We start from the raw sequence: 13,047 nt of genomic DNA, 5'->3' as shown, positions 1-13,047 counted from the left end.
GTTATAGATCAATTTATAAATATTAAGAAAAATACATTTATTTTAAAAAATGAATATGGTATACTAATATTAATTAAAAAATTTAACTAGAAAGATGCTGCTCTTAAAGCCAACATGTTTTTTAAGAGTGATTTTAATAGATTGATTTAAACCAAAAAACGGTTAAGATTTTCTTGGAATGGCTTTTTGACAAGCTAACGACCTATGAGAGCTACAAATATAATATGTAATGGCAATTCGGTCTTCTTAGGTTTATTAATGGGCCGTAAGGGCCAAGTTTTGAAAATAAAATTCAGTGGGCTCTCTTTTTTGGTGAGCGCCACCGAAAGAGGCACCCATTTTCATGTTCTCGCCTCCAAAAATGAAAAACTTAAAAAAAATAAAAATAATAGTAAAAATAAAAATATTTGCTAAAGAGATGGGACCCTTTTGTAATTAACCATAGTTAGGAAAATAAACCGTTATTCCTGGTAAGGTTAGCTTGATCATCGACCTGGGTTAATCCCGAACTGGTTCGGACTTCTGTTCGAGATCTGTTCCACGATTAGGGTTTCGAAGGTTGAATTTCCGTCATCTTTTTTAGTTGATTTCTTCAGTTTTCTTAGTTTTTTTTGGAATTAGGATTGATCTTTCGGTTGAAGCTCTGCATTGTTGAGGTCTTCGACTTCTCCGAGAATTCTGTGTGACTCGAGAAGGAAGAGAAAATTGGGGAAAAGCCAGGCAAAATGGAGACGCAAAGGATTACTGAATTTCCACACAAAAACATGGACAAACGCCCAAGGAAGAGACAGAGATTAGCATGGGATATGCCGCCTCCTGCTCCTCCTCCGAAGGTACTGCTTCTTGTGATTTATGAGATTTATTTTCTATTGTTAGACCTAATTTTTTGTTCTTAGGACATGGCTATTGCTGTAATTCTTTTTCCATTTTATACAATAGCTGTGCGTATGGAAATTGAAGTATGAAATTTTCAAATCATGGAAATGGAATCGGCTTTTTATTTCTTTTGTCCGTATTATGGCACCTCGAAACCATAGCGTTTGTGGTTTGACGATCGGAACTTGTGCTCGACATTTGATTTGTTATGAATTCAGGTTCTTCCACCACCATACTGCGGGCAGGAATTTGGGAATGGGCAAGTTCCCAATTTTGCATATCCGTCCATGTATTGCAGAGGAGGACCACGCGTTGGATCTCCTCCATGGAGGCCTGATAATAAAGATGGACACTATGTATTTTCCATTGGAGAATGCTTAACTCCTCGTTGTAAGCATCTCCCAGTTCTCTGACTGTAGTATATGAATTTTCTTTTCCCATGTTATGTTACGATCATTTTCATCTCTTGGTACACTTTAGACGCTATTAGAGGGATCAGATTAATGGTAAATTTGTTGGAAATTTTTCCTAATTTGGAAGTTATTTGGTTAATTAATGTTGGATGTGGTACTTGATGGTAGAAACATTCCTACATTGTATTTCTTGATACTTTGTGCTTATTATTGATGTTACTCTGTCATTAGCTTATGTCTTTTGTTTATGCTATCTGCAGACAGAATTCTGAGCAAAATGGGTGAAGGTCAGTACATCTTTTTCAGGAACCTAGTTTTCCTTTATTCTTACTGTTGCTCCTCTCTATTATATTTTCTGGGTATTTATTATTATATTTTCTTTTCTCTATTCCATTTCCATGATCGTCAAACCTTTTTTATTTTTGTTTTTCTTCAGGAACATTTGGGCAAGTTTTAGAATGCTTGGATAGTGAGAAAAATGAGGTTGTAGCCATTAAAATAGTCCGATCTATAAGCAAATATCGTGAAGCTGCCATGATTGAAATTGATGTCCTACAGAGGCTGGCTAGACATGATATCGGAGGCACCCGGTAAGATTTTGTCAATCCTACTTCGCTCTTTTGTTGGAGAAGTTTAATACACATATTAGTATAAGTGGTTTCATTCTTTGCAGTTGTGTGCAAATTCGGAATTGGTTTGACTATCGTAATCATATATGTATTGTAAGTATTTGTTAATATCTCCTGATTTGATTAATTTGGAGGGGCAATGCTAGTTCCTCCATGCCTGAGTATTGTGTGAGTTAAAAGAAAACTTGGGGATGAATTTAAATGGTTTGGACAGGTATTTGAGAAGCTTGGACCAAGCTTATACGATTTTCTTCGCAAAAACAGCTACCGTTCATTTCCCATTGATCTTGTTCGGGAGTTTGCCAGACAACTTCTGGAGTCTGTAGCATGTGTGTGAATAATTTTTGCATTTTTTTTTTTTTGTTATTTACTTGATGCTCAAATACACGTAATGTGAATTCTGGAATTGCCTATTGATTTTTTTTTTTCATAATGACTATTGATATATGGCAGTTTGTTTGCTGGTGCATGAAATAATACATATTATGGATGTCCGTCTTACTGGTCTTTTAAATGATTTTCTGTAGTTATGCACGAGCTACGGCTAATTCACACTGACTTGAAGCCGGAGAATATTCTTCTTGTTTCCTCGGAGTTCATTAGAGTTCCAGATCATAAGGTATACTGGTTGCTTTTAATTCCCGTGGAGTCATACATGGGAAGGGCAATGTTCTTGCATGGTTGAGATATGTTGCTATTTTTAAAAACTGACCCCCCCTTCTGCATTCTAGTTTTTATCACGTTCAGTGAAAGATGGGTCCTATTTCAAGAATCTTCCAAAGTCGGCTGCAATCAAGCTCATTGATTTTGGAAGTACCACGACTGAACATCAAGATCACAGCTATATTGTTTCAACACGTCATTATAGGGCACCTGAAGTTATCCTGGGTACAATATTCTCTTGCAGTAATATCTGTTTACCGGTTGGCTATGCTTTGCCCTTGAATTACACACTGTTATATTGCCTGCAGGTCTAGGGTGGAACTATCCTTGTGACCTATGGAGTGTCGGATGCATACTTGTTGAACTTTGTTCTGTAAGTATTATTTTATAGACTCGGTTAAACCATTCGGTGTTTTGATTATATTTTGTTTATCCTCAAACAAATTGCACAAATTGCACTTTGATTCAATTTCAATCTGTGGCCAAAAATGTTTGGAAAATAGGAATTTCCTTTATATTGCTCTTCTGTTGTGGCCCTTTCATTTTGTAAGATTCCTGATAAATATTATCACTATGTATTGCGGTGAGACATTTTGTAAGACCTATGGCTCGGTTACAGTTTTATGGGGAGGTATTTTGGTAATTGGCCACTTTAACTGTTGCTTTAAATTTTTTTTTTTTTGGAAAATATGAATTTCCTTTTCTGTTCTCTGATTAGTTTGAGTTATTTCTACAACTAGGTTCTGCATTTTCCTTTTCCTTTTCCTTTTATAATTTTCTATTGCTTTATAAACAGGGCGAGGCACTTTTTCAAACACACGAGAACTTGGAGCATCTTGCCATGATGGAGAAGGTTTTGGGCCCGTTGCCTCAACATATGGTTCTGCGGGCGGAGTGAGGATTATGTTCTCCTTTTGTTAATTTTTTGGGTTGTAATTTTTGACGAAGCTCTCATTATTTGTCTTTTCTGTGCTTTTAACTTTTGCAGTCGGCGTGCTGAAAAATACTTCAGGCGAGGCATGCAGCTAGATTGGCCCCAGGGTGCAACGTCTCGAGAAAGCATGAGAGCAGTCTGGAAATTACTGAGGCTGCCTGTAATTATTTCCACCTCATCTTTGCCCCTTCCATCAATTTGTTTTTGTAATCCAAGGTGTAATTCTTTAGTGCTCTCTTATGAAATGTTGTATGCAGAACCTTATAATGCAGCACGTTGATCACTCGGCTGGTGATTTGATTGATCTCCTGCAAGGCCTCTTACGTTATGATCCAGCAGAGAGGCTCATGGCAAGGGAAGCACTAAGACATCCTTTCTTCACCAGGGATCTAAGAAGGTGTGGTTACCCCTTGTAGTTCTCATTCACATTTTAATCAAAGAGTGAGCCGCTATCGAGGGAGAAAGAAAGAAACTTTTAAAGTGATGAATTGTTTCACCAATAAGCTCATTATCTGTTTCTTTTTCATTTGTATTTGTCAAAATTCTTATGTAGTTAAAGTCCAATAGATGATTCTATTACATTCCCTTTTCCTTCCCCCTTCCCCTTTGCTACACCATACCATATAATGATCTTGTCTGTTCCTGATGAAATCCAGTTTGGTTGGTGGAGGTTTTTAAGCAAAACTACAAAAGTAATGTACTAATATTCTTTTTTGTATTGATATGTATTTGGCTAGTTCATTATTTCCAGGTGCTTGGACAAGGGCTAACGGTTGGAATGCAGATAGCAAACCAAAGGTTGTCGTGGAATTGAAATCGGAGCGGTGAGACTCGCCGAAAAGAGCGTGTATAAGAGTGAATGAGCTTTGCCCCGCCAATTTTGGATACAACAGATACAGAATAGGGAAGCGAAACACGAAGTTGGAGGTAACAGAAAACGATTGAGAACATACGAGTACATATATATAGAATTGAAAGAGAACTTCTTGGAGATGAGAATTGGAAACAAGACCAATTATTTGTAGGAAGTTTTTTACCATCTGAACAACGAATGTTAAATGGCAATCACTTGATGGTGTTCGGCTTTCAGGTTTTCGATAGCTAGGCAAGTAAAGCTCCATGGCGTTTTCTTTTTGCCTTTCAACGACCAACCCAAAGGCCCCTCTACATTTGAATAATGAGATTTCAAACAGGATTTTGAGCCGCTTGGAATGATTTTCTAAGGTTTTTTTGGAAATTTTAATTGATTTTCTGAAATGAGAAGGAAATCTAAGTTCTGTGTTCATGTTAACCATTATTGTTTCCTTTTTCCTTTTCCTTTTTTTTTTTTTTTTTAAAAAAAAAAAATTAAATCATTTTATTTAAATTTTAATTGCGTTAAAGTTGACTATTGAAGAGTTTGAAGTTCTAGTTTTTAAGATGTATGAGTTATTCAGTTTCATCCTCTTTTTAGTCCTCACAAGATTTGAAACCTATTCTTATTTATTCCGTCTTTAGATTTCTACTACTGTTTTCCTCTTGTTATTCATTTTTCAATTGTTACCAAGTTTAGTTCTGATTTTCTAATACGTGGCAAGTGCTATAGTACACAAGTGTGAAAAGATAGCATAGAAATTTAATGATAAACACTAAAAAAACTTAAAAGACTTCAAATGGAATGGATTATATTATTGACTTCCCCACATATGGTAAAAGAAAGACATGAAATGGGAGGAAATATTTTATCTTTAAATTTAAGAGTAAAAATAAAAGAAAAAAAAAACTGTTTAAGATAAAATATTCAAGAACTTGGTTTAAGATAAAACTTTGTGAGCCAAGAAATGGGCCTACACAAATACATATATTTTTGAAAAGAGCGCCAAAGAATTTGGCGGTTTTCTCTTCCTGTGTTAAACGACGTCGTAGCGGGTATACACCGAGATTCCTGTACGCCCAAGCCCATCGTCGTTATTCTTCGTCTTCTTCCTTGGGCAACGTGATCAGGGTTTTACACCTCTGTGAATCCCATTTTTCTTCTCCCGTCGCCATGGACTCTCTTGGGAGACTGCAACACTGCCACCACTCCCTTCACCTTCCCCTGGACCACTTACCGTGGTTTTCAAAACCAGTATCTAAACTTAGCTTCAGAACCCGGCTGTCAGTACAGTCGCCGTCGTTCAAATCATCATCCATCAGAGCATTTTCCCCATCCCTGTCGTCCTCCTCTGACTCAGTTTTCCAAACTCCGCGACGGACGAGGCCCTCGTTTCCCCAAATTCTAGACCCCATTTCCTCATCAATCCTCAAAACCACCTGCGTTACTTTCACCGCGGTCGCCGCTTTGTTTTTTATGCGGTTTTGCGGGAAACGTGCTATTGCAGCTCCTATTCCTCCGCCTACGGTGGAACCTGTGAAGGAATCGACGGAGGACGAAGCTTCTCATGAAGAAAAAGAGAGGGTACTTGAAGAACAATTGGTGAAAAATCCAAATGATGTTGAAGCTCTTCGATCGCTCATGGAGGTAAGAGTTAAGGCTCGGAAGTTTCCTGAAGCTGTTAAAATTCTAGACCGTTTAATTGAACTTGAGCCCGATGATTTAGAATGGCTAGTGTTGAAGGCCAACGTTCATAGTCATGTGGGTAACTCTGAATTGGCGAGAAAGGAGTTTGAGAAAATTTTAGTGAAGGATCCTTTTCAGGTTGAGGCCTATCATGGGCTTGTAATGTTGACAGAGACATCAGATACTGATTCATTGAAGGCGATTCTGAAAAGGATTGAAGAAGCAGTGGAACATTGCAAGAAACATAAAGGGAAGTCGGAGGAAAGGGATTTTAAGCTTTTGATAGCTCAGATTAAAGTTATGGAAGGAAGTTACTCTGAAGCATTGAAAGATTACCAGGAACTTGAGAGGGAAGAACCGAGGGATTTTAGGCCATACTTGTGTCAGGGAATTCTTTATTCTCTGCTTAGGAAGAATGATGAGGCTGAGAAGCAATTTGAGATATTTCGAAGGCTTGTTCCAAAGAACCATCCCTACAAAGAATATTTTGATGAAAACATGTTTGCAACCAAGCATTTCGTACAGCAGTTTGAGAGGGATGCAGCAGCTTCGAATAATTGATTGTCTTTTTAATAATAACTTCATAACTTTCTGGTTCTATGCCTGATGGTTTTGTTGCTTCATCGTTGTAATCTAGCTCCAGTTTTTGTCAAATTTGGTTGAAATTAAGGGATGGAAGGTAAATATGTTGTTATTCCCATGTTATGGAGTTTGATGAATGTAGTTTAACTGAAGTTGCTCTCTGGATCCCATTTTTCACACTGCACATGCCTTGGTGTATTGAATTGCATATGTCTAATCAAAGTACTTTTTAGTAGGTGAACTTCCTCTATCCATGATGGATTTTAGTGTGAACGAAATGTACAACCCTGAAAAAAAACCAATGTGTTTTGGATCCGGTTAGATAAGTTTCTGGCTTGTTCAAAGGTGTATCATTTTGTAAGTTTGAACTTTGAATTTCTTTTTTAAATCTTAACTAGCTGGACATTAAATTTGACTGCAGCTCTGTATCTTCTTTCTAATAGGCTGACTGATGAATATAATGAATTGCTGTTCTTCTTTCATTATTGTTTCTTCCACTAGCATTGATGGTTGGGCCATTAGTTCTGATTAATGAAAGGATGGACTGGTAGTTCTGTTTTCTTTCTTCTTATCGATCATTTTAGATCTACTTCTAATTAGTACACAAGAGTTTAGTACTCTTAAAGGACCCTTGAAAAACACCAGATTACTCTTTAAATTAGTCCGATTGGAAGTTGAATGCCAATGTGTCGTGGAAATTTGAGAAGCATTGTGGTGGAGTGGGATGAGTGGTTTGTGATTCTCTTGGATCTCTTATTCGTTTCGCGGTTTGTAAGTTTGCTCAAGAATGGTCCATCAAGTTGGAAGCCCAAGCGATTATTAAGTGCCTCAACTTTCTTTTCTTCTATTGATATCTGCCTCCCTTTCCATTGTGGTTGAATCTGATGTTAGGGAGGTTGTGGATTTGATTAACATCTGCTCTTCAGATTTCATTGAGGTGAAAAATTCGGTTGACAACATTGGTGCTTTGGTGAGGTGTTTGGGAGTTGTCTTCTTCTCATTTTGCCTCCATGCTGGGATTGAGGTTGCTCATTGTGTTGCTTGTAATGCTACTGGTTTTTCAAATTCTTTTAGTTTTTGTTCATTTCTTCCCATTCCAAAGATTGAGTGAGAAGTTGGGTTTCTAATTTTTTTTTTATTAAATTCATGACGTTATTAATAGTGATTTTTCTTATTCTCGGTGTCAAGGGCTTTTCTTTACGTTATGATCTTGTTATTATGCTCCATTTCCAATTAGTGTTTATTATTATGCCTAACTTTATCAAAAAGGAAGGCTTTAGATTTGAAAGTTGAAATGGAGCTCTTGTTTGCTTTTTGAATGTTTTAGGTCATCTCCTACTTTCAACTTTTGTGGCTGTATGTCTCTTTCATGCACAACATAGCCCGTAATATCTGCCCTTTTAAATACTGAACTTAATTTTCACCCATGAAAGGACTTTTGCCTCTTTTTCATTTCACTTTTACATTTTGAAGTGAAATACATACACACTTGTTTGATGTGGATTCTCAGAGAATAGTGTTCAAAATTTGTTGGGTTTTTAAAAATGAAGGTCCAGTTTTATTTATGTCATGTCGCATTAATTCATCTGGACCATGCAGTTGCAGAAGGTAAAGTACAAGTGGAGGCTTGGAGGCCAAGAATTACCCTCAGGATACGACACAGAGGTTGGTCTCTACATTTACTTGTCTTCAGATGTATCCATAGCTGGTTTCATGTGCGTCTTCATTGCTTCATATAGGAAATATCAATGAATTTTTTGTTATCATTTTACATTTATATTCATGATCGGTAAAAACTTGTATGATAATTTAGGTTTTATATAAGATTGTATTTCTTAGTTTAATGTAGATATTGGGAAGGATTTTGGGATGTAGGTTTAAGATTTAGAGTTTAGCACCCTTGTATAATATTAGAATTTGAAATACTAAGGTTCCGTTAGGTAACAATTTGGTATTTGAAAATTAAATATATTTTCTCTCAATTTTTTACTATGAAACTTAGAGATGGAACGAGTGTTTATAGGTTAAAAATTAAAGATAAAAAATCAAATGGTTACTAAACGGGATCTAAATTGTTTGGTTCTTGAATTTTGAATTTCATATTTAATAGGTTGTTGACCTATTCAATGTTTTATAAAAATTACGGCATGCTAGATATAGAATTTAAAGTAGATGATCCATTAGATAAAATTTAAATCTATCTATTAGATCAATTACTTTTTAGAAATTTAGAATATGTCAAGAATGTATTGGACCCAAGAGTGAAAGTTTTACAGACTTATTTGACACAAAATTAAAAGTTTAAAAATCAAATTAACACAAGTTAGGTTGAGAGTCGGATTCAAAAATATCTAAACAATTTTAATGTCATGGTCATAGGATCAAGTGGATGGCCTTGAAATTGGATTCGGAGTGTGTTTGGCTTAGAAAGCGACTGTATGAAATAGAAAGGAAAAATGTTGACTGCCTTGTTTGTCACGCATATAATCCGAAGAAAAAAAGGTGACTAAATCCAATCCGAAATTCCATGGCTGGGAACTGGGATTTGACCTCAAAGATGATGCTCCAGTCCACTCTAGGCGAATTTACCTTTTTATCTTTTTAGTTCATTATCACTACATTTGTCTCCTTCAAAACATTTCAAATGTACAGTTTTCTCTTCTTTCTACATTATCTGCATTTAATTTTTGTACCTTCTAGATTTGAAACATTGGAGCTACATTTTGCATTTTTATTTAGATCTGAATTCATTTTTGAAAATGGATTTCAATGATAGATTCTCACCACTAGAAAGTAGCAGAATATAATTTTACTGTTTCTCTATTTACTTCCATTGCTAACTTTTTTCTTGAACATTGTAACTGGAACGTAATCCGTCATGGTAAAGTAAAAAGTGGACTCCAATTGATTACATTTGTTATTGTTTATCTGTATTTCGTAATTGTAATGAGGTGTGGGATCTACCTCCAAATCTGTAAACAAAACTCGGTGTTCAATCTGATTATATTTGGAAATTACGTGGGATTCACTATCTTTACTATTATCGTTACAGATTTTGTTTCCGTACAAGTATAAAAATTATGAATATGACATTTATTGTTATTTTTACCGTTACTGTTAGGATTAAATGATAAATGTGATGAATTTGTAATTATAGGTAAACGCGATAAAAAACAATCCAATTGCATTTGTAATTCAGATTCATTACGATTGGTCCATCAATAGAATTTCATTACAATTACACCAATTTTTATTGCAATTCGGTAAACGTGGCCTTAGTGAAAACTTTCTTCCATCAACTTTGGTGGTTTCTGTTTCCAAATGGCCTTGTTATTTGATTTTTGTTTTTGTTTATTTTGTGGAAATCTCTTACTTGTACTTAGAAATCAAGTCCAATTTGAAATATTCATATAACCTCTTTTTAGTAGTAATAAGACTACATGTAGTTGTGCAAATTTACCATAGGCCTGGATGGTTTGAGTCTCCCACTTCAATGCATTTTTTTTTTTTACACTAATATAAAAAAAGTCATTTTAGTTATTAAAATGGTTATCTTAGCATGGTGATAAGATGTTTAATCTTTTTGGATGCAACTTCTTTAGATTATTAGACATGAAATTGAAAGTTGAGATCTATTAAATATTTTTTTATGGATTCAATTTGAAATACTCACGAAGTTTTATATTCAGTCCATTGAACAAAAATTATGGATCTGTCACTTCTTTTAGGTTACTTTTTTTTTTTTTTCTTTGATACTAAGCAATGATCTTTTGTCATTTTTTCTCCCTTAAAAGAACACCAATGATGTAATGCAAAGTTCTCTTATAAGACATAATGAATATTGTAAATGTTTTTTTTTTCTTTTTTGAAAAATAAGTGGGGTCTTCTACATTAAGCTTTTTCCCCACCTCTTTCTAATAACATTTTATAGGTTTAACTGTTCTAATTGTTATATAATTATATTTGTGGCCCATGCCTATTCAATTTTTAGGGAAGCTTTGCCCATATAAAAGCTCAGCTTCAAGAAACAACCAAGGATTTAAGATAGTAAATTTTCTATTGAGGTGTTTAAATTTAATTTAAGACTTTTGGTTTATATCTTAAAAGATCTCGAACATTCCCTTTTGGTGTGGTTTGTTGTATTGATTCCGCAACAACATTAATAAGAACTTGATTAAATTGCAAAATTTTAGGTTTGTGTCAAATAGGTCATTGCAACTTTATATTGACGTTGAATTGATTCGATATTTTAATTCTATAGATATATTAATGAATATATTGATAAGAGATTAGTATTAATAGAATATTCTTTAAATAATAAAATTTATATATAAAGAAAGATATGTTCAAATTAATAAGTGAGTTGTTTTTACTTTTAAACTAGGTTATAAATCTTCTTATTAGTTTCATATTCATATCAAGATTAATATATAATGATTGTTCATGTTCTATGTATGTTTATAAAAGATATCCGAGATTTTGATTAATATTTATTATCGATGCACAACCTTTTGATTTATAGACACATCGAAATATTGATAGATATTTCAATCATTGATAATAAGTACTTGAACCTTTAATCATGTACCTAATAGACTTATGATTTATTTTTCTTATCTTTAATTTTTTTAAAAAAATAAAGATTTCTGGATCTATTTTCACTTTTTCAAATTGATGGATATGAAATTAAAAGTTTACAAGCCGTTTGGCCCACGAACTTCTTCCATTGGTCTAAACAACTCAACTTCAATATTAACACTATTGAAATTCACATATTTATCGAGCAACTTCATTTTTTTTAATCTTTTTACACTTTTTATCTTTATTAAGTAACTCAAATTTCCTCTCTTAATTTACTTTTCATAATTATCGTAAAACTTCATCTTATAATTCTATACGTTGAACACAAACTTACTAATTCGAACATATTAAATACCAGTAAATTAACAATAGTCAATGGGCCAAATGCCTCAATGTTCCATTCCCTATTCTATTAGTGATGAAACCAAAAGGTTATGAAGAGTAATGAAATAACCCCTCTTCCACTTTCTATGCATTATTGTGATGATATGGTAAGATTTTAAGTGGACATGACAAATAAACTTAGGTCATTGTCTCTATATGGCACTTCTTGTTGTTTGTGCAATGTTTCTCTTTCTCTGTCTCTATGTATGTAGAAGCAGTGAATGAATTGGAAGGAAACAAAAGAAGCTTCAGTTGTCATATATATCCCATCACTCTGTCCATGTTTCATGCATGCTACCTTCTTTTTAGTTACCCAATCAAAATAGGTAATATTTGAATGATTATTTATATTTGTGCACCCTTTTTCATCACGTACATCTAAAAAAATATCAAAATATTTCCAAAAGAAAAAATAAAATGTGCCACTTGATAAAGTTATGATTGGACAATTTAGTGAAATATATAAATATAGGTGAGTTCAGGGATGCACTTAAATATTAATTATTAAAATATATCTAATTACTTCTATGATGATATCTCATAAATTATCTCATTTCTAACGGAAATTTTGATGGGATATATGGAAAAAATTCCATCAAAATTTTGAATCAGTCTTGAAATTTCAATAGGAACATTTTGTTTGTTATTTTTTTACCATTTCGACGAAATTCCAAATTTTTTTTTCCTTCACTTTTGATGAGATTTTCAATAAATCTTGAAATTTCGAGAAAATTTTGATTTTTTCTTTTGAAATTAGCTACGTTAGTTCAGTTTAAATTTTTTAGTTTTATAGTCCTGATTACATACCATTGTATAGTTTCACATGCTAATGTCGTCGGACAATGAAGTCTTTTCAATATGCTACTTAATTTTAATTTTTTCTCAATTTCCAGCTTTATTTCAATGTGAAAATTTAATTTTTAAAGAGATTGAATTTAAAAAATCTACAAAAAAGAACATGCATTTATTTTTTAACCTCATTCAAAGTTTTTCTATTAAATTTTTACATTATTTCTCCTCAAAACTAACCGATATGAGTTTATTCTTTTACCATCTAAAACTTTTATTTTCACACTATTTCATCTCAAAATGAGAGATATGTAAAGTGAGGAATTGAACCTTCGATCTTTAGAGATATTACGTGGTCAATTTCACTTTATTAATATCTAGAATTTGTATATTAGTAAAGTTAGACATTTATGTTGTGAATATAGTCAAAATATGTGGGAGATGAAAGTTTATTTTCTCCAAAATCTTGAGAATTGACCTTATATTTTGTTAAGATATGAAAGTAACTTATAAAAATAGAAATAATTGATAGCCGTGCCTGTATCATTGTGGGACTCCACCACAAAGCCTTCCCTAATTTCTTTATTGGCGTACTTCGCAACAACCAATAATAATAATAATAATAATAATAATAATAATAATAATAATAATAATAAA

At 33.5% G+C, this 13,047-nt stretch overlaps 2 protein-coding genes across 4 annotated transcripts; both read left to right on the top strand.

Moving 5' to 3' along the window:
* Positions 1-437: 437 nt before the first annotated feature.
* Positions 438-4,604, top strand: LOC120090928 (serine/threonine-protein kinase AFC1). 3 transcript variants are annotated; one of them, XM_039048623.2, is made up of 13 exons: positions 438-833; positions 1,095-1,266; positions 1,550-1,576; positions 1,726-1,879; positions 1,963-2,011; positions 2,133-2,247; positions 2,446-2,537; positions 2,650-2,806; positions 2,890-2,954; positions 3,378-3,475; positions 3,570-3,675; positions 3,773-3,912; positions 4,267-4,604. In XM_039048623.2, the coding sequence occupies exons 1-13, from the start codon at positions 726-728 to the stop codon at positions 4,283-4,285; spliced, it is 1,302 nt and encodes a 433-aa protein (XP_038904551.1). In that variant the 5' UTR covers positions 438-725; the 3' UTR covers positions 4,286-4,604. The 3 variants fall into 3 exon arrangements, with proteins under 3 accessions (XP_038904551.1, XP_038904549.1, XP_090163306.1); XM_039048621.2 differs by having other exon boundaries at positions 4,253-4,604; XM_090307180.1 differs by lacking the exon at positions 4,267-4,604 and having other exon boundaries at positions 3,773-4,237.
* Positions 4,605-5,541: 937 nt separating this feature from the next.
* On the top strand, positions 5,542-6,801 carry LOC120090927 (protein SLOW GREEN 1, chloroplastic-like). Its single transcript, XM_090307181.1, has one exon. The coding sequence runs from the start codon at positions 5,542-5,544 to the stop codon at positions 6,613-6,615; it is 1,074 nt and encodes a 357-aa protein (XP_090163307.1). The 3' UTR covers positions 6,616-6,801.
* The last annotated feature ends 6,246 nt before the right edge of the window (positions 6,802-13,047 follow it).

This window comes from Benincasa hispida, chromosome 11, assembly GCF_027475165.1.
Source record: "Benincasa hispida cultivar pf3 chromosome 11, pf3_genome.v1.1, whole genome shotgun sequence".
Classification (NCBI taxonomy): domain Eukaryota; kingdom Viridiplantae; phylum Streptophyta; class Magnoliopsida; order Cucurbitales; family Cucurbitaceae; genus Benincasa; species Benincasa hispida.
The sequence above is the reverse complement of the archived record's forward strand: the minus strand, read 5'-3'. Positions and strand labels throughout refer to the sequence as shown.